The 21603-nt window shown below is 42.6% G+C and overlaps 1 protein-coding gene across 1 annotated transcript in view; it reads right to left on the bottom strand.

Moving 5' to 3' along the window:
- LOC116966926 (alpha-2,8-sialyltransferase 8F-like) overlaps positions 1-21603 on the bottom strand; it is a 124596-nt gene that overhangs the window by 24903 nt on the left and 78090 nt on the right. The window contains exons 5-6 of the mRNA XM_033013309.1: positions 4477-4589; positions 4088-4177 (exon numbers count right to left, since the gene is read on the bottom strand). Coding sequence (XP_032869200.1) covers positions 4088-4177; positions 4477-4589 — 203 coding nt within the window. The remainder of the gene's footprint in view (positions 1-4087; positions 4178-4476; positions 4590-21603) is intronic.

Here is a 21603-nt window from a genome sequence, read left to right as displayed (position 1 = left end):
GCAGAAACAGACCCTTCAGCTCACTGAGTCCACACTGACCAGCGATCACCATGTACATTAACACTATCCTACACACTGGGGAAAATGTACAATTTTACTGAAGCCAATTGACTTACAAACCTGTACATCGTTTTGGAGTGTGAGAGGAAGTCGGAGCATGTAGAGAAAACCCACGTGGTCACGGGGAGAACATACAAATTCCATACAGCCAGCACCCGTAGTCAGGATCAAACCCGTGTCTGTAAGCCGTGCGCTGTAAGGCAGCAACTCTACCACTGCGCTACTATGCTGCCCAATGTGTGCTCCTCACTGCCTCATACACCACCAATTTTGGTAACTTTTGCAAATTCACTGACAATGTTGGCTGTGCTGTCATCCAAGTCAATATAGATAACATACACAGTTGACCCAGCACAGATCCTTGATCAGTCTGAAGAAGGGTCTCGACCCAAAACGTCACGCATTCCTTCTCTCCAGAGATGCTGCCTGTCCCGCTGAGTTACCCCAGCTTTTTGTGTCTATCTTTGAATTAAACCAGCATCTGCAGTTCTTTCCTACACAGATCCTTGAGGCAGTCCACTGGTCATAGTCCTCCAATCAGTAAAAAAACACTCCGCAAATACCCTTTGACTCTTTTCTCCGTTAATTTCCAATCCAATTGGCTACCTTTGAATTTCACGTGATCTAAATTTCCATCCAGAAGTCCACATAGAAACATAGAAATTAGGTGCAGGAGTAGGCCATTCGGCCCTTCGAGCCTGCACCGCCATTTAATATGATCATGGCTGATCTTCCAACTCAGTATCCTATACCTGCCTTCTCTCCATACCCCCTGATCCCTTTAGCCATAAGGGCCACATCTAACTCCCTCTTAAATATAGCCAATGAACTGGCCTCAACTACCTTCTGTGGCAGAGAATTCCGGAGATTCACCAATCTCTGTGTGAAAAATGTTTTTCTCATAGACAATGCTCACTGCCCTGCCCTCATCATTTCTCTGTGACCTCTTAAAAAAAAAACTACAGGTTTGTGAGACACTATTTCCCAAGTGCAAACTATCATTTATCCAAATGCTAGCACGTCCTGTCTTTAAGAATCCCGCCCAGCAACTTTTCCACCACTGATGTTAGACCCTGTAGTTCCCTGGCTTGTTCTTGCTGCTCTTCTTAAATAATGGTACAACATTAGTCACTCTCCAGATTTTCAGAACTTCATCTGAGGCTACAGTTGATGCAAATATCCCTGCAAGAGCCTCAGCAATTTCCTCCCTAGCTTCTTACAAGGTCGTAGGAAGCTAGGGAGGAAATTGCTGAGGCTCTTGCTCCATCCCCTCTCTTTCTCTATCTCACTCGCTGCTCTTTGCACTGCTCTCTTGTGCAAGGATAAGCAGTATTTCATTGCCTACCTGGTCGGAGATGCAGCTTTTCTCCTGGGCTGCACTTTCGACCCGTCCTCGCGGCCTACCAGCGGGCCTGGAGCGGCATTTCCTGAGGGGACCGCCCGGAGCCTCGGCATCGGCATCGGCAGCGGCGGCATCGGAGCTGCGGGTCCGAGGAGCGAGTGGACCGCCCGGAGCCTCGGCATCGGCGGCACCGGCATCGGCGGCGGCGGCACCGACATCGGCGGCGGCGGAGCTGCGGGTGTGAGGACGGCAGTGCAGCGCTGGAGCGCCATTGCGGGGCGGGCGGTGCCTTGCCTGAGTCGCCGCGCTGGAACTCCGGTGAGCTGGGACCGGCGTTAAAAACATCGCGAAGCTGCGGGCGGCGGCGCCGAACTTTACATCGGGAGCCTGGGATCTCGCGACGAGATCGCCAGTTGAGCTCCATTCGGCGCGGCCTTGTCGGCTCCGGAAGCCACGGTCTCGAGTAGGGAGGCGGCCGTTCCAGGGTTCCCATGCCGCTGAGAGGACTCTCCCGACGCCGGAACATCATCACCCGGCGAGGACGGCCTGGAACATCGGGCCTCCGTAGAGGCAACTGTGGAGGCCTCAATAGGCCCGACTATGGGTGGACATTGGGGATGGGACTGGACTTTGTGCCTTCCCCCATAATGGGAACCATTGTGAGGGGATGTTTTTATGTTAAAGCTATTTATTATTGTTATGTTTGTATTCTTTCTTATGTGCTGCATTGGCAAAAGGAATTTCACTACATCTAGGTGTATGTGACAATAAATCAACCTTTGAACCTTTGAACCTTTGATTAGGGCAGCCAAGGTGGCGCAGCGGTAGAGTTGCTGCCTTACAGCGCTTGCAGCGCTGGAGATCAGGTTAAATCCCGACTACGGGTGCTGTCTGTACTGAGCTTTACCTTCTCCCCGTGACCTGCGTGGGTTTTCTCCAAATCTTCGGTTTCCTCCCACACTCCAAAGACATACAGGTTTGTAGGTTAATTGGCTTGGTATAAATGTAAATTGCCCCTAGTGCGTATAGAATAATATGTGGGGATTACTGGTCGGTGCGGACTCGATGGGCCAAAGGGCCTATTTCCATGTGGTGTCACTAAACTAAACTAAAATGACTGATGGTTTTAATTCTTTGACAACCATAGTTATATTGTGACAGAGTTGACAATAATGTGTTACTTTTTCATTGCTGTGTCATATGTCAATGTTAAACACAAAAAATAATGAATTATTTCACAGAATGCAGTCAATATACTGAGCAAATGTAATATCTAGGAAGGAATTGCAGATGCTGGTTTACACCAAAGATAGACATAAAAAGCTGGAATAACTCAGCGGGACAGGCAGCATCTCTGGAGCGAAGGAATGGGTGACGTTTCAGGTCAAGAACCTTTTTCAGTGAGAGCCAGGGGATAGGGAGACACAGAGATAAGGAAGGGTAAAGTGTGTGAAAACGAGACATAAAAAGAGACGAGGCTCAAGGAAAATATAGAAAAGACCATTGTTAGCAATGAGAAGGTGACAACAAAGCAAACAAAGATAAAATGTAATCGGGGACAGTCTGACTGGTGGCAAAATGGTGAAGGGGGAGGGATGGAAAGAGAGGGAAGGCAAGGGTTACTTGAAGTTAGAGAAGTCAATGTTCATACTACTGGGATGTAAGCTGCCCAAGCGAAATATGAGGTGCTTTACACAAATGTACAATTTGCTTTATGTCTGTTTACTTTGCTCAGTACTAATCAGTCTGAAGAAGGGTCCCGACCTGAAAAGTCACCAAACCACGTTCTCCAAAGATGTTGCCTGACACGTTCAGGTATTCCAGCACTATGTGTCATTTAAAAAAAACCCAGCATCTGCAGTTCCTTGTGTCCAATGTTCTCTTAAATCTACTTTCAGATCCGCAGATCTCTCCACCAGGAGCAACTGACCTCCCAACCCATTCATGTACCCGAACAGACCTGAGTAGTGAGGTCAAGAATGAGACCGACTGCAACCAATGTGATCTAACCACCTCCTGTGGCTTCCCCGTACTCTCACTTTTAACTCAATTTCAATCACTTGTTCTGTTATTGCACTTCAGTCAGATTACACAATATTTGTGAACTTCTGCTGCTTAACATTTGCTTTTTAGTTTAGTTTAGAGGAAACCGGAACACTCGGAAAAAACCCATGCAGGTCACAGGGAGAATATACAAACTCCGTTCAGACAGCACCTGTAGTCAAGATCGAAGCAGGGTCTCTGACGCTGTAAGGCAGCCAGCATCTCCACCACTGCGCTACCCTGTGTTTTGCTGGTGTATTTGTTGTTTCTCTCATGTATACAGAATGCTCTATGAGCTTCATGTGCACAAGGAATTTCATCATACCTTGGAGAACATGGGAATAACTAATTAATTAACTAAGATTATATTTCAAAATTCGTAATCAAAATGTTATCAGTTGAAATCCTATGTACAAGAGAGCCATCATTGATAAAGATCGATAGGTGTCTTGTTTACAATCAATGTAGGATTCTACTTTACATGGCCAGAGGAAGTGGTAGAAGCAGGGACAATTCCACTTTAGATACTCAGAGAGGTACGTGGATAGCTAAGGTTTGGGAAGATATGGGCCAAGCATGGATAAATCAGATAAATGTCACATTTCTCTTTGGGTTTACTTTGAAATCCAAATTGATAATCACCTTTTTATTATGATGGTTGGATTGCATGTCACGATGTCTGTTTTCGTACCCACGTCATTTTCATAATCTGTGAGAGGGGGAAGATTGCACCTGCAAATAAATATACATTTTAAAACAGTTTTTTTTTAAACTACTGCATTATATAAGCAACTCTGAAGAATAAAAAAAAAATAAAAAACACAACTTTCTCATCAGACTTGCAAAGATAATTAATGTGATAGATGAATATTTAATTATTTGGCATAGAATTATGAAAATTATGAAATCATCAAATGGATCGTGTTGGATTCCCAGCAAATTCCAGTGATGGAGATCAATTTCAAAGTACAAGCTGAATTCATACTGAACGATATTTTCAGAACATTCCCAAGCCATGATTTGGTTCTTACCTGAATACAAAGTCAGCGCGATTTACTTCAGCTCCGCAGCTACTGTTAATTAAAATTCCTGCATTTCCAACAACGGAGCAGGTCTTATATTTGCGTTGTTTAAATGGTATTGTCTAAACAAAATCAATAAAATTGAGTTAGAATCTCTGACAATGTAATAATTTCTCAAATTCTACAGCAAACTCAACGTACACAATCAACTTCATTGAATTATCTTGCGGTATATTTCCCAAAGGAAATATTTGAGGCAGAGGTTTAGAAAAAGTGTCAGTTTTCCTGTAATGTTCCAAAGCTCATTTGAGAACTAGCTGGATACAGAACCTGTTCAGAGTGTTTTAGATGGATTCTGTAGTTTTAGTTTTAGTGACACAGCGTAGAAATAGGCCATTTGGCCCATCGACCATCGATCACCTGGTCACCACAAATAAACACAGTTCACTAGTTCTATGTTAGAACTTTGCTTTCTACACACTAAGGGTATTTTATAGAAGCCAATTAACCTGCACGTCTTTGGAATAGAAACATAGGTACAGGAGTAGACCATTCGGCTCTTCGAGCCATTCAATGTGATCATGGCTGATCATCCACCATCAGTGCCCCGTTCCTGCCTTCTCCTCTAGCCCTAAGAGCTCTATCTAACTCTCTTTTGAATGCATCATGAATCAGCCTCCACTGCCTTCTTAGGTAAAGAATTCCACAAATTCACTACTCTCTGGGTGAAAAAGTTTTTTACTCATCTCAGTTCTACATGGCTACCCCTTATTCTTAAACTGTGACCCCTGGTTCTGGACTCCCCCAACATCGGGAACATGTTTCCTGCATCTAGCTTGTCCAATCCCTTAATAATTTTATATGCTTCTATAAGATCCCCTTCATCCTTCTAAATTCCAGTAAATACAAGCCCATTCTTTCATCAGATGACAGTCCCGCCATCCCAGGAATTAACCTCATGAACCTACGCTGCACTCCCTCAATAGCAAGAATGCCCTTCCTTAAATTAGGAGATCAAAACTGCTCACAATACTCCAGATGTGGTCTCACCAGGGCCCTGTACAACTGCAGAAGGACCTCTTTGCTCCTATACTCAAATCCTCACGTTATAAAGGCCATTAGCTTTCTTCACTGCCTGCTGTACCTACAAGCTTACTTTCAGTGACTGATGTACAAGGACACCCAGGTCTCATTGCACTTCCCCTTTTCCTAATCTGACACCATTCAGATAATAATCTACCTTCTTATTCTTACCACCAAAGTGGATAACCTCACATTTATACACATTATACTGCATCTGCCATGTACCTGCCCCCACTCACCCAACCTGTCCAAGTCACCCTGCATCCTTGTAGCATCCTCTTCACAGTTCACACTTTGTCATGTAGCAGTCATGTAGTAGTGGAGGAATTGGCTGAATGGTAGGAAGCAGTGCGTGGTAGTGAAAGGTTGTTTTTTAGACTAGAGACCTGTGACCAGTGGTGTGCCTCATGGATCGGAAAGGTTTGTCATCTATATCATCAATTTGGATGATAATTTACAAGGCATAATTAGTAACTTTCAAGATGACACTAAAATATGTGGCATCCTAGACAGTTAAGATCGTTATCAGGAATTACAATGGGCAAATGGCCACGGAATATCAATATAGTTCAATTCAAATAGTGTAGATAATGTAAACTTTTGGGAAGTCAATTGGGCCAGGTCTTCATAATGAAATGATGGTGCCATGGGGAGTGTTATAGAGCCAAGGGATCACAGAGTTCTGGTACACATTTCCCCGAAAATGGCATAGCAGCGAGATAGGGTGGTGAAGAATGTTTTTGGAACACTGGTGTTCATCAGTAAGAAAACTGAGTAGAGAAGTTGGGATGTTATTTTACAGTTGCACAAGACATTGGTAAGGCCACACTTGTTGTATTGTGTTTAGTTTTGGTCATCTTGCTAAACATTAAAAGATGGAAAGAAAACAAAGAAGATTTATGAGGATTTTGCCACGACTCAAGGCCCTGAACTATCGTGACAAGTTGGATAGGCTTGGACTTTATTCCTTGGAGCACAGAATGCTGAAGGTGACCTTGTGGAGTCAAATGTGTTTACTTGTCATGCACCGAGAAGAGAACGGTGGAGATCTTACTTGCTGCTTTGTTGATATTGGCTGCCTTTGTTTGATTTGACCTCTACATTTATCACCTCAACTGCTCTACTGCTGCAGAGCTTCCCACGCCCCAGCCAAGTTAGTTTAACCAATTGTAGGTTATTCATTGTTGATGGATTAGTTGGTTCTGAAAACTACTACATACCTTTTTTCCCCCAATGAGGCAATGAAGTTCACCAGTCAGCACTGGCTACAACCTACAAGAACCTCAGAGAACCTTCGACCTCCTGGCAACCCACTAGGACCTCCTGCAACTCACCTACGGCACGAGAAATCTCCCTACTCTCCATGGAGGCTTCATCCTAGTCGCCGCTAATTTTCAACATGTTGAAAAATTCACAGCGACAATAATGAGGCTGCGACTTAGTTCCCAGAATACGGGAACTCCTCATGACCATGAAGGCGACTCCCCGGCAACTACCTGCGAACATGTGGCGACCATGTGGTGACTGCATAGCTTCCTGCAGTCGTGTAAAAAGTCACCTAAGTGGGACAGGCCCATTACTCTTCCTTTATTTCAAATTCTTTCACTTTTTTCTTTTCATCCCAAATAACAATTTCTGATCATTCAAATTTTGGGACCTCCATATTAAATGATTTGGCCTGAAGACTTATCAACCAGCACACAGACTAACCCAGCTGTCCCTTGTTTCTCTCTTTAAAATTGTTGTATTTATAACAAGCAATTTAGGATGAATAATATTTCTTTCTATTCCACAGAGTGAGATGAGAGTTGTTGTCATGAAGCAGTGGTCACAATAAAAAGGGCTAAATTAGAATAAAAAGTGTTGATTTTTTATGCTGTGGATAACTACGTTTTTAAAAATGGAATCCAAATATTTATTTATCCTTGTGTTTGGAAATTTACAGGATAACTATTTCCTGGATTGTGCAAGATGTGTACCTACTTGTTGCGAGAAGGAGAAGGAAGTATTCGGTGAGAATTGTGCAATCTGGATCCCTATTTGCATTAATTACACTCATTTTCCAGCTGTTATATACCACTCCTAACCTTTAATTCATCGTATCTACCGCTCCCCTTCAGTTACCTAATGAAATGTGCCTTTGTCAATACTTATTTATATCTACACATTTTTACAAGATATAAACCTGCCATGATTTCAACATTACGTGAACAAATTGTACTCATTTGCGCTTCCCTCATGCGTTTTAGACTCTGACCGTTTCTTCTCAAACAGCAAAGGCAAAGTGAGGTTGCTGATGATACTGCCCCTTCTCCCTTTTCATGGTCTGTTTCTTCTTCTTCGCTTGCTTACTGCTTAGCTCTTAGTACCCATCTTATTTTCCAGGATGGGAAAATCAAATGCATAGCTTTAAGGTGAGAGGGGCAAAGTTTAAAGGAAATGTGCAGAGCAAGTTTTTTTACACAGCGCGTGGTGAGTGCCTGGAACACACTGCCACGGGTGATGGGTGAAGCAGATACCTTGTTGCATTTAAAAGATTTTAGGATAGGCGTATAGATATGTAGAGAATGGAGGGGTATGGCTTATGTGCAGGTAAATAAGTGATGGTCTTGTTATCGTGTTCAGCACAGACTTTGTGGGCTGAAGGGCCTGTTCTTGTGCTTTACTGTTCTAACTTCTCCTTGGCGAGTGTGCAGTTTTCAGCAAAGCCACCATGCATTTGGCAACTCCTCTGCCGAGTACTTCTGGTTGAGGCTTTTTATGTCAGGATGCCAGTGGTAGTGGGAGACTAAATAGAAGCAGTGACTATGGAAATAGAACAGGTTCTTTTTCTTAGGTACACAAAAAAGCTGGAGAAACTCAGCGGGTGCAGCAGCATCTATGGAGCGAAGGAAATAGGCAACGTTTCGGGTCGAAACCCTTCTTCAGACTTTTTTTCAGGTTCTTTTTCTTTTCTGTTTCTTAGCAGTCATGTAGTAGTGGAGGAAGAGTTGGGGAATGGTTTGGAACAAGGACTGTTTCACATTGTCAAAACAAACCAAGTGTAGCTGGAACCCATGTGAAAGCCCATGACCATACCTTATACTTATAGAATGTGAGGGAAATCAGAAGGATTCAATAGGATGTTGCTTGGGTTAAAACATTTTATTTATGGCAAAAGATTTGATAGGTAATTTCTTTTTCCCTTGGATCAAACTAGTCTGAGGGATGACCCAATAGATTGATGGAATTGATGGATTCATTGAGTGATAGGTTCATGTCATAAGAATAGAATTAGACCATTCAGACCATTGAACTCTGCTATTCAATCCAGACTGAACTAAACTCCAGCAAGTTCAGTCCTAGTGCTGTCAAAAGCTCATCTTGCATTAACCCAATCATCCCCGGAATAATTCTCGTAAACCTCTCTGGACCCTCTCTAATGCCAGAACATCCTTCCTCAGATATGGGTCAAAAACTGCTGGCAATACTCCAAATGCCGTCTGATCAGTGCCTTAAAATCTCAGCATTAAATTCCCGTTTTTATATTCTAGTCCTATCAAAATAAATGCTAACATTGATTGATTGAGACAGCATGGAAACAGGCCCATCGGTTCACTGAGTCCATCCGTTCACACTAGTTCTGTTATCCCACCTTCTTATCCACTCCCTACATACCAGCGGCAATTTACAGAGGCCAATTAACCTACAAACCTGCACATCTCTGGGACAGAAACATGGGAGGAAACCAGAGCACAGAGGAAATCCACACAGTAACAGTGCAAACACCACACACAGCAAACACCACATACCCAAGAGCACCTGAGTTCAGGGGGAACTTGGGTTTCTGATGCTGTGAGGCAGCAGCTCTACTGGCTGCACCACTGTGCAATCCTTATAAAGGTATATATAAGATCATCCACCATCAGTGCCCCGTTCCTGCCTTCTCCTCTAGCCCTAAGAGCTCTATCTAACTCTCTTTTGAATGCATCATGAATCAGCCTCCACTGCCTTCTTAGGTAAAGAATTCCACAAATTCACTACTCTCTGGGTGAAAAAGTGTTTTACTCATCTCAGTTCTACATGGCTACCCCTTATTCTTAAACTGTGACCCCTGGTTCTGGACTCCCCCAACATCGGGAACATGTTTCCTGCATCTAGCTTGTCCAATCCCTTAATAATTTTATATGCTTCTATAAGATCCCCTTCATCCTTCTAAATTCCAGTAAATACAAGCCCATTCTTTCATCAGATGACAGTCCCGCCATCCCAGGAATTAACCTCATGAACCTACGCTGCACTCCCTCAATAGCAAGAATGCCCTTCCTTAAATTAGGAGATCAAAACTGCTCACAATACTCCAGGTGTGGTCTCACCAGGGCCCTGTACAACTGCAGAAGGACCTCTTTGCTCCTATACTCAAATCCTCACGTTATAAAGGCCATTAGCTTTCTTCACTGCCTGCTGTACCTACATGCTTACTTTCAGTGACTGATGTACAAGGACACCCAGGTCTCATTGCACTTCCCCTTTTCCTAATCTGACACCATTCAGATAATAATCTGCCTTCTTATTCTTACCACCAAAGTGGATAACCTCACATTTATACACATTATACTGCATCTGCCATGTACCTGCCCCCACTCACCCAACCTGTCCAAGTCACCCTGCATCCTCGTAGCATCCTCTTCACAGTTCACACTTTGTGTCATCTGTAAATTTGTTAATGATTCATTCATCTAAATCATTAATATATATTATAAATAATAGCTGTCCCAGCACCGAGCCTTGCAGCACCCCACTAGTCACTGCCCGCCATACTGAAAGGGACCCGTTAATTCCTACTCTTTGATTCCTGTCTGCCAAAAAGTGTTCTATCCATGTCAATACCCTACCCCCAATACCATGTGGTCTAATTTTGCCCAATAATCTCCTGTGTCGGACCTTATCAAAGGCTTTCTGACAGTCCAGATATACTACATCCACTGGCTCTCCCTTATCCGCTTTACTTGTTACATCCTCAAAAAATCCCAGAAGATTAGTTAAGCAAGGTTTTCACTTCATAATCCATACTGACTTGGTTCGATCCTGTTACTGCTATCCAAATGCGCCGCTATTACATCTTTAATAATTGACTCCAGCATCTTTCCCACCACTGGTGACAAGCTAACTGGTCTATATTCCCTGTTTTCTCTCTCCCGCCTTTCTTAAAAAGTAGGATAACATTAACTGTCCTCCAATCCACAGGAACCATATAATAACCATATAACCATATAATAACCACAGGAACTGATCCAGAATCTATAGAACATTGCAAAATGATCACCAATGTGTCCACAATTTCTAGAGTACCCTGGGATGCAGACCATCAGGCCCTGGGGATTCATTAACCTTCAGTCCCATCAGTCTACCCAACACCATTTCCTGTCTAATGTGAATTTCCTACAGTTCTTCCTTAGTAAATACAGAACCAAAGTACCTGTTCAACTCGTCTGCCAATTCCTTGTTCCCCATAATAAATTTACCTGTTTCTGTCTTCAAGGGACCCACATTTGGATTAACTAATGTTTTCCTCTTCACATACCTAAAGAAGCTTTTCCTATCTTACGGACGTTTAGCCTTTACAATTTCTCAGTTCTATCCACAATGACTCTACATCTTCTGATTCTATGCAACCCCTTGCAAAGGACTGAATTTTATTCCTTCCCAACAGAGCACCCAGAGAAAACGCACGTGGTCACAGGGAGAACGTACAAACATTGTACAGACAGCACCCATAGTCAGGTACAAACTCATGCATCTAGTGCTGCCTAGCAGCACCTCTGCTCTTGCGCCACTGTGCCGAATTGGCTGAATGGTAGGAAGCAGTGCGTGGTAGTGAAAGGTTGTTTTTTAGACTAGAGACCTGTGACCAGTGGTGTGCCTCATGGATCGGAAATGTTTGTCATCTATATCATCAATTTGGATGATAATTTACAAGGCAATTAGTAACTTTCAAGATGACACTAAAATATGTGGTATCCTAGACAGTTAAGATCGTTATCAGGAATTACAATGGGCAAATGGCCACGGAATATCAATATAGTTAAATTCAAATAGTGTAGATAATGTAAACTTTTGGGAAGTCAATTGGGCCAGGTCTTCATAATGAAATGATGGTGCCATGGGGAGTGTTATAGAGCCAAGGGATCACAGAGTTCTGGTACACATTTCCCCGAAAATGGCATAGCAGCGAGATAGGGTGGTGAAGAATGTTTTTGGAACACTGGTGTTCATCAGTAAGAAAACTGAGTAGAGAAGTTGGGATGTTATTTTACAGTTGCACAAGACATTGATAAGGCCACACTTGTTGTATTGTGTTTAGTTTTGGTCATCTAGCTAAACATTAAAAGATGGAAAGAAAACAAAGAAGATTTATGAGGATTTTGCCACGACTCAAGGCCCTGAACTATCGTGACAAGTTGGATAGGCTTGGACTTTATTCCTTGGAGCACAGAATGCTGAAGGTGACCTTGTGGAGTCAAATGTGTTTACTTGTCATGCACCGAGAAGAGAACGATGGAGATCTTACTTGCTGCTTTGTTGATATTGGCTGCCTTTGTTTGATTTGACCTCTACATTTATCACCTCAACTGCTCTACTGCTGCAGAGCTTCCCACGCCCCAGCCAAGTTAGTTTAACCAATTGTAGGTTATTCATTGTTGATGGATTAGTTGGTTCTGAAAACTACTACATACCTTTTTTCCCCCAATGAGGCAATGAAGTTCACCAGTCAGCACTGGCTACAACCTACAAGAACCTCAGAGAACCTTCGACCTCCTGGCAACCCACTAGGACCTCCTGCAACTCACCTACGGCACGAGAAATCTCCCTACTCTCCATGGAGGCTTCATCCTAGTCGCCGCTAATTTTCAACATGTTGAAAAATTCACAGCGACAATAATGAGGCTGCGACTTAGTTCCCAGAATACGGGAACTCCTCATGACCATGAAGGCGACTCCCCGGCAACTACCTGCGAACATGTGGCGACCATGTGGTGACTGCATAGCTTCCTGCAGTCGTGTAAAAAGTCACCTAAGTGGGACAGGCCCATTACTCTTCCTTTATTTCAAATTCTTTCACTTTTTTCTTTTCATCCCAAATAACAATTTCTGATCATTCAAATTTTGGGACCTCCATATTAAATGATTTGGCCTGAAGACTTATCAACCAGCACACAGACTAACCCAGCTGTCCCTTGTTTCTCTCTTTAAAATTGTTGTATTTATAACAAGCAATTTAGGATGAATAATATTTCTTTCTATTCCACAGAGTGAGATGAGAGTTGTTGTCATGAAGCAGTGGTCACAATAAAAAGGGCTAAATTAGAATAAAAAGTGTTGATTTTTTATGCTGTGGATAACTACGTTTTTAAAAATGGAATCCAAATATTTATTTATCCTTGTGTTTGGAAATTTACAGGATAACTATTTCCTGGATTGTGCAAGATGTGTACCTACTTGTTGCGAGAAGGAGAAGGAAGTATTCGGTGAGAATTGTGCAATCTGGATCCCTATTTGCATTAATTACACTCATTTTCCAGCTGTTATATACCACTCCTAACCTTTAATTCATCGTATCTACCGCTCCCCTTCAGTTACCTAATGAAATGTGCCTTTGTCAATACTTATTTATATCTACACATTTTTACAAGATATAAACCTGCCATGATTTCAACATTACGTGAACAAATTGTACTCATTTGCGCTTCCCTCATGCGTTTTAGACTCTGACCGTTTCTTCTCAAACAGCAAAGGCAAAGTGAGGTTGCTGATGATACTGCCCCTTCTCCCTTTTCATGGTCTGTTTCTTCTTCTTCGCTTGCTTACTGCTTAGCTCTTAGTACCCATCTTATTTTCCAGGATGGGAAAATCAAATGCATAGCTTTAAGGTGAGAGGGGCAAAGTTTAAAGGAAATGTGCAGAGCAAGTTTTTTTACACAGCGCGTGGTGAGTGCCTGGAACACACTGCCACGGGTGATGGGTGAAGCAGATACCTTGTTGCATTTAAAAGATTTTAGGATAGGCGTATAGATATGTAGAGAATGGAGGGGTATGGCTTATGTGCAGGTAAATAAGTGATGGTCTTGTTATCGTGTTCAGCACAGACTTTGTGGGCTGAAGGGCCTGTTCTTGTGCTTTACTGTTCTAACTTCTCCTTGGCGAGTGTGCAGTTTTCAGCAAAGCCACCATGCATTTGGCAACTCCTCTGCCGAGTACTTCTGGTTGAGGCTTTTTATGTCAGGATGCCAGTGGTAGTGGGAGACTAAATAGAAGCAGTGACTATGGAAATAGAACAGGTTCTTTTTCTTAGGTACACAAAAAAGCTGGAGAAACTCAGCGGGTGCAGCAGCATCTATGGAGCGAAGGAAATAGGCAACGTTTCGGGTCGAAACCCTTCTTCAGACTTTTTTTCAGGTTCTTTTTCTTTTCTGTTTCTTAGCAGTCATGTAGTAGTGGAGGAAGAGTTGGGGAATGGTTTGGAACAAGGACTGTTTCACATTGTCAAAACAAACCAAGTGTAGCTGGAACCCATGTGAAAGCCCATGACCATACCTTATACTTATAGAATGTGAGGGAAATCAGAAGGATTCAATAGGATGTTGCTTGGGTTAAAACATTTTATTTATGGCAAAAGATTTGATAGGTAATTTCTTTTTCCCTTGGATCAAACTAGTCTGAGGGATGACCCAATAGATTGATGGAATTGATGGATTCATTGAGTGATAGGTTCATGTCATAAGAATAGAATTAGACCATTCAGACCATTGAACTCTGCTATTCAATCCAGACTGAACTAAACTCCAGCAAGTTCAGTCCTAGTGCTGTCAAAAGCTCATCTTGCATTAACCCAATCATCCCCGGAATCATTCTCGTAAACCTCTCTGGACCCTCTCTAATGCCAGAACATCCTTCCTCAGATATGGGGCCAAAAACTGCTGGCAATACTCCAAATGCCGTCTGATCAGTGCCTTAAAATCTCAGCATTAAATTCCCGTTTTTATATTCTAGTCCTATCAAAATAAATGCTAACATTGATTGATTGAGACAGCATGGAAACAGGCCCATCGGTTCACTGAGTCCATCCGTTCACACTAGTTCTGTTATCCCACCTTCTTATCCACTCCCTACATACCAGCGGCAATTTACAGAGGCCAATTAACCTACAAACCTGCACATCTCTGGGACAGAAACATGGGAGGAAACCAGAGCACAGAGGAAATCCACACAGTAACAGTGCAAACACCACACACAGCAAACACCACATACCCAAGAGCACCTGAGTTCAGGGGGAACTTGGGTTTCTGATGCTGTGAGGCAGCAGCTCTACTGGCTGCACCACTGTGCAATCCTTATAAAGGTATATATAAGATCATCCACCATCAGTGCCCCGTTCCTGCCTTCTCCTCTAGCCCTAAGAGCTCTATCTAACTCTCTTTTGAATGCATCATGAATCAGCCTCCACTGCCTTCTTAGGTAAAGAATTCCACAAATTCACTACTCTCTGGGTGAAAAAGTGTTTTACTCATCTCAGTTCTACATGGCTACCCCTTATTCTTAAACTGTGACCCCTGGTTCTGGACTCCCCCAACATCGGGAACATGTTTCCTGCATCTAGCTTGTCCAATCCCTTAATAATTTTATATGCTTCTATAAGATCCCCTTCATCCTTCTAAATTCCAGTAAATACAAGCCCATTCTTTCATCAGATGACAGTCCCGCCATCCCAGGAATTAACCTCATGAACCTACGCTGCACTCCCTCAATAGCAAGAATGCCCTTCCTTAAATTAGGAGATCAAAACTGCTCACAATACTCCAGGTGTGGTCTCACCAGGGCCCTGTACAACTGCAGAAGGACCTCTTTGCTCCTATACTCAAATCCTCACGTTATAAAGGCCATTAGCTTTCTTCACTGCCTGCTGTACCTACATGCTTACTTTCAGTGACTGATGTACAAGGACACCCAGGTCTCATTGCACTTCCCCTTTTCCTAATCTGACACCATTCAGATAATAATCTGCCTTCTTATTCTTACCACCAAAGTGGATAACCTCACATTTATACACATTATACTGCATCTGCCATGTACCTGCCCCCACTCACCCAACCTGTCCAAGTCACCCTGCATCCTCGTAGCATCCTCTTCACAGTTCACACTTTGTGTCATCTGTAAATTTGTTAATGATTCATTCATCTAAATCATTAATATATATTATAAATAATAGCTGTCCCAGCACCGAGCCTTGCAGCACCCCACTAGTCACTGCCCGCCATACTGAAAGGGACCCGTTAATTCCTACTCTTTGATTCCTGTCTGCCAAAAAGTGTTCTATCCATGTCAATACCCTACCCCCAATACCATGTGGTCTAATTTTGCCCAATAATCTCCTGTGTCGGACCTTATCAAAGGCTTTCTGACAGTCCAGATATACTACATCCACTGGCTCTCCCTTATCCGCTTTACTTGTTACATCCTCAAAAAATCCCAGAAGATTAGTTAAGCAAGGTTTTCACTTCATAATCCATACTGACTTGGTTCGATCCTGTTACTGCTATCCAAATGCGCCGCTATTACATCTTTAATAATTGACTCCAGCATCTTTCCCACCACTGGTGACAAGCTAACTGGTCTATATTCCCTGTTTTCTCTCTCCCGCCTTTCTTAAAAAGTAGGATAACATTAACTGTCCTCCAATCCACAGGAACCATATAATAACCATATAACCATATAATAACCACAGGAACTGATCCAGAATCTATAGAACATTGCAAAATGATCACCAATGTGTCCACAATTTCTAGAGTACCCTGGGATGCAGACCATCAGGCCCTGGGGATTCATTAACCTTCAGTCCCATCAGTCTACCCAACACCATTTCCTGTCTAATGTGAATTTCCTACAGTTCTTCCTTAGTAAATACAGAACCAAAGTACCTGTTCAACTCGTCTGCCAATTCCTTGTTCCCCATAATAAATTTACCTGTTTCTGTCTTCAAGGGACCCACATTTGGATTAACTAATGTTTTCCTCTTCACATACCTAAAGAAGCTTTTCCTATCTTACGGACGTTTAGCCTTTACAATTTCTCAGTTCTATCCACAATGACTCTACATCTTCTGATTCTATGCAACCCCTTGCAAAGGACTGAATTTTATTCCTTCCCAACAGAGCACCCAGAGAAAACGCACGTGGTCACAGGGAGAACGTACAAACATTGTACAGACAGCACCCATAGTCAGGTACAAACTCATGCATCTAGTGCTGCCTAGCAGCACCTCTGCTCTTGCGCCACTGTGCCGAATTGGCTGAATGGTAGGAAGCAGTGCGTGGTAGTGAAAGGTTGTTTTTTAGACTAGAGACCTGTGACCAGTGGTGTGCCTCATGGATCGGAAATGTTTGTCATCTATATCATCAATTTGGATGATAATTTACAAGGCAATTAGTAACTTTCAAGATGACACTAAAATATGTGGTATCCTAGACAGTTAAGATCGTTATCAGGAATTACAATGGGCAAATGGCCACGGAATATCAATATAGTTAAATTCAAATAGTGTAGATAATGTAAACTTTTGGGAAGTCAATTGGGCCAGGTCTTCATAATGAAATGATGGTGCCATGGGGAGTGTTATAGAGCCAAGGGATCACAGAGTTCTGGTACACATTTCCCCGAAAATGGCATAGCAGCGAGATAGGGTGGTGAAGAATGTTTTTGGAACACTGGTGTTCATCAGTAAGAAAACTGAGTAGAGAAGTTGGGATGTTATTTTACAGTTGCACAAGACATTGATAAGGCCACACTTGTTGTATTGTGTTTAGTTTTGGTCATCTAGCTAAACATTAAAAGATGGAAAGAAAACAAAGAAGATTTATGAGGATTTTGCCACGACTCAAGGCCCTGAACTATCGTGACAAGTTGGATAGGCTTGGACTTTATTCCTTGGAGCACAGAATGCTGAAGGTGACCTTGTGGAGTCAAATGTGTTTACTTGTCATGCACCGAGAAGAGAACGATGGAGATCTTACTTGCTGCTTTGTTGATATTGGCTGCCTTTGTTTGATTTGACCTCTACATTTATCACCTCAACTGCTCTACTGCTGCAGAGCTTCCCACGCCCCAGCCAAGTTAGTTTAACCAATTGTAGGTTATTCATTGTTGATGGATTAGTTGGTTCTGAAAACTACTACATACCTTTTTTCCCCCAATGAGGCAATGAAGTTCACCAGTCAGCACTGGCTACAACCTACAAGAACCTCAGAGAACCTTCGACCTCCTGGCAACCCACTAGGACCTCCTGCAACTCACCTACGGCACGAGAAATCTCCCTACTCTCCATGGAGGCTTCATCCTAGTCGCCGCTAATTTTCAACATGTTGAAAAATTCACAGCGACAATAATGAGGCTGCGACTTAGTTCCCAGAATACGGGAACTCCTCATGACCATGAAGGCGACTCCCCGGCAACTACCTGCGAACATGTGGCGACCATGTGGTGACTGCATAGCTTCCTGCAGTCGTGTAAAAAGTCACCTAAGTGGGACAGGCCCATTACTCTTCCTTTATTTCAAATTCTTTCACTTTTTTCTTTTCATCCCAAATAACAATTTCTGATCATTCAAATTTTGGGACCTCCATATTAAATGATTTGGCCTGAAGACTTATCAACCAGCACACAGACTAACCCAGCTGTCCCTTGTTTCTCTCTTTAAAATTGTTGTATTTATAACAAGCAATTTAGGATGAATAATATTTCTTTCTATTCCACAGAGTGAGATGAGAGTTGTTGTCATGAAGCAGTGGTCACAATAAAAAGGGCTAAATTAGAATAAAAAGTGTTGATTTTTTATGCTGTGGATAACTACGTTTTTAAAAATGGAATCCAAATATTTATTTATCCTTGTGTTTGGAAATTTACAGGATAACTATTTCCTGGATTGTGCAAGATGTGTACCTACTTGTTGCGAGAAGGAGAAGGAAGTATTCGGTGAGAATTGTGCAATCTGGATCCCTATTTGCATTAATTACACTCATTTTCCAGCTGTTATATACCACTCCTAACCTTTAATTCATCGTATCTACCGCTCCCCTTCAGTTACCTAATGAAATGTGCCTTTGTCAATACTTATTTATATCTACACATTTTTACAAGATATAAACCTGCCATGATTTCAACATTACGTGAACAAATTGTACTCATTTGCGCTTCCCTCATGCGTTTTAGACTCTGACCGTTTCTTCTCAAACAGCAAAGGCAAAGTGAGGTTGCTGATGATACTGCCCCTTCTCCCTTTTCATGGTCTGTTTCTTCTTCTTCGCTTGCTTACTGCTTAGCTCTTAGTACCCATCTTATTTTCCAGGATGGGAAAATCAAATGCATAGCTTTAAGGTGAGAGGGGCAAAGTTTAAAGGAAATGTGCAGAGCAAGTTTTTTTACACAGCGCGTGGTGAGTGCCTGGAACACACTGCCACGGGTGATGGGTGAAGCAGATACCTTGTTGCATTTAAAAGATTTTAGGATAGGCGTATAGATATGTAGAGAATGGAGGGGTATGGCTTATGTGCAGGTAAATAAGTGATGGTCTTGTTATCGTGTTCAGCACAGACTTTGTGGGCTGAAGGGCCTGTTCTTGTGCTTTACTGTTCTAACTTCTCCTTGGCGAGTGTGCAGTTTTCAGCAAAGCCACCATGCATTTGGCAACTCCTCTGCCGAGTACTTCTGGTTGAGGCTTTTTATGTCAGGATGCCAGTGGTAGTGGGAGACTAAATAGAAGCAGTGACTATGGAAATAGAACAGGTTCTTTTTCTTAGGTACACAAAAAAGCTGGAGAAACTCAGCGGGTGCAGCAGCATCTATGGAGCGAAGGAAATAGGCAACGTTTCGGGTCGAAACCCTTCTTCAGACTTTTTTTCAGGTTCTTTTTCTTTTCTGTTTCTTAGCAGTCATGTAGTAGTGGAGGAAGAGTTGGGGAATGGTTTGGAACAAGGACTGTTTCACATTGTCAAAACAAACCAAGTGTAGCTGGAACCCATGTGAAAGCCCATGACCATACCTTATACTTATAGAATGTGAGGGAAATCAGAAGGATTCAATAGGATGTTGCTTGGGTTAAAACATTTTATTTATGGCAAAAGATTTGATAGGTAATTTCTTTTTCCCTTGGATCAAACTAGTCTGAGGGATGACCCAATAGATTGATGGAATTGATGGATTCATTGAGTGATAGGTTCATGTCATAAGAATAGAATTAGACCATTCAGACCATTGAACTCTGCTATTCAATCCAGACTGAACTAAACTCCAGCAAGTTCAGTCCTAGTGCTGTCAAAAGCTCATCTTGCATTAACCCAATCATCCCCGGAATCATTCTCGTAAACCTCTCTGGACCCTCTCTAATGCCAGAACATCCTTCCTCAGATATGGGGCCAAAAACTGCTGGCAATACTCCAAATGCGGTCTGATCAGTGCCTTAAAAATCTCAGCATTAAATTCCCGTTTTTATATTCTAGTCCTATCAAAATAAATGCTAACATTGATTGATTGAGACAGCATGGAAACAGGCCCATCGGTTCACTGAGTCCATCCGTTCACACTAGTTCTGTTATCCCACCTTCTTATCCACTCCCTACATACCAGCGGCAATTTACAGAGGCCAATTAACCTACAAACCTGCACATCTTTGGGACAGAAACATGGGAGGAAACCAGAGCACAGAGGAAATCCACACAGTAACAGTGCAAACACCACACACAGCAAACACCACATACCCAAGAGCACCTGAGTTCAGGGGGAACTTGGGTTTCTGATGCTGTGAGGCAGCAGCTCTACTGGCTGCACCACTGTGCAATCCTTATAAAGGTATATATAAAATTATGAAGCATCGAAAGTCATAATATTTTTCCCACGTTACTGGTAGCAAAAAAGAATAGGACATAGCTTTCAGGTGAGAGAGAAGTGTTTTAAATGGGATTAAGTGGAAAGGTTTTACCCAGAGAGTGGTTGATATATGGAACACATTGCTAGGGGAGGTGAAGTGGTCATATACAATCATCATGTTTAGGAGACATTTAGCCAGGCCATTATATAGGCAAGGTACAGAAGGACGTGGGCCTAATGTGGGCAAATGGGATTCGTGGAGATGGGCCAAAAGCCGCACATGGAGTTGTTCAGCTGAAGGACCCACTACTGATCTATACGACCTCAAAACATGTGGCACAGTGGTAGAGTTGCTGCCTTACAGCACCAGAGACCCAGGTTTGATCCTGACTATGGGTACTGTCTGTATGGAATTTGTACGTTCTCCCCATGACCTGCGTAGGTTTTCTCCAGGTGATCCGGTTTCCTCCCACACGCCAAAGGCTTCCAGATTTGCAGGTTAATTGGCATGGTGAAATTGTAAATTGTCCCTAGTGTGTAGAGGATAGTGTTCGCTGGTCGGAGCAGACTCAGTGAGCCGAAGTTGCCTTTTTCCACGGTGTGTCTCTAAACTAAGCTAAGCTAACGCAATAAAAACTCAAGAAATTGCATGTTTTAGCCAGACCACTTTTTTGTCAATCATTTGCTCTTGTTGCTGACTCGTGGAAACTTGCTCTTAAAATGTTCTGCCACCAAGCATGAAACTGCCCTTTGACAGATGTTGTAATTTCCTCCAATGACACATTTTTTGTTGATAGGATCAGGTCTACCCACTAAAGCTATGAACTGAATATTCTGGGCTACTTGACATTTCAGAAGAAAGGGAAAGGATGTCAGATAACTGTTGTTGAAGAATGAGAGCAGTACATGCATGAGAAATGATCTTGGGTTCAATTATCAACACTTAGAGGTAGTTTGGACAGAGATAATAAGGGAAATAATTCACTGATGGTTCTGGCCTGTTGTTCCCTCACAATAGTCACTGAAAGGCAGAGTACAAATGAAAAAAAAGTGGGGCTTGTAAGAAAACATAGAAAATAGGTGCGGGAGTAGGCCATGCTGCCCTTCAAGCCAGCGCCGCCATTCAATATGATAATCCTAAATCAGTTCCTGCTTTCT

This window comes from Amblyraja radiata, chromosome 2, assembly GCF_010909765.2.
Source record: "Amblyraja radiata isolate CabotCenter1 chromosome 2, sAmbRad1.1.pri, whole genome shotgun sequence".
NCBI classification, from domain to species: domain Eukaryota; kingdom Metazoa; phylum Chordata; class Chondrichthyes; order Rajiformes; family Rajidae; genus Amblyraja; species Amblyraja radiata.
The sequence above is the reverse complement of the archived record's forward strand: the minus strand, read 5'-3'. Positions and strand labels throughout refer to the sequence as shown.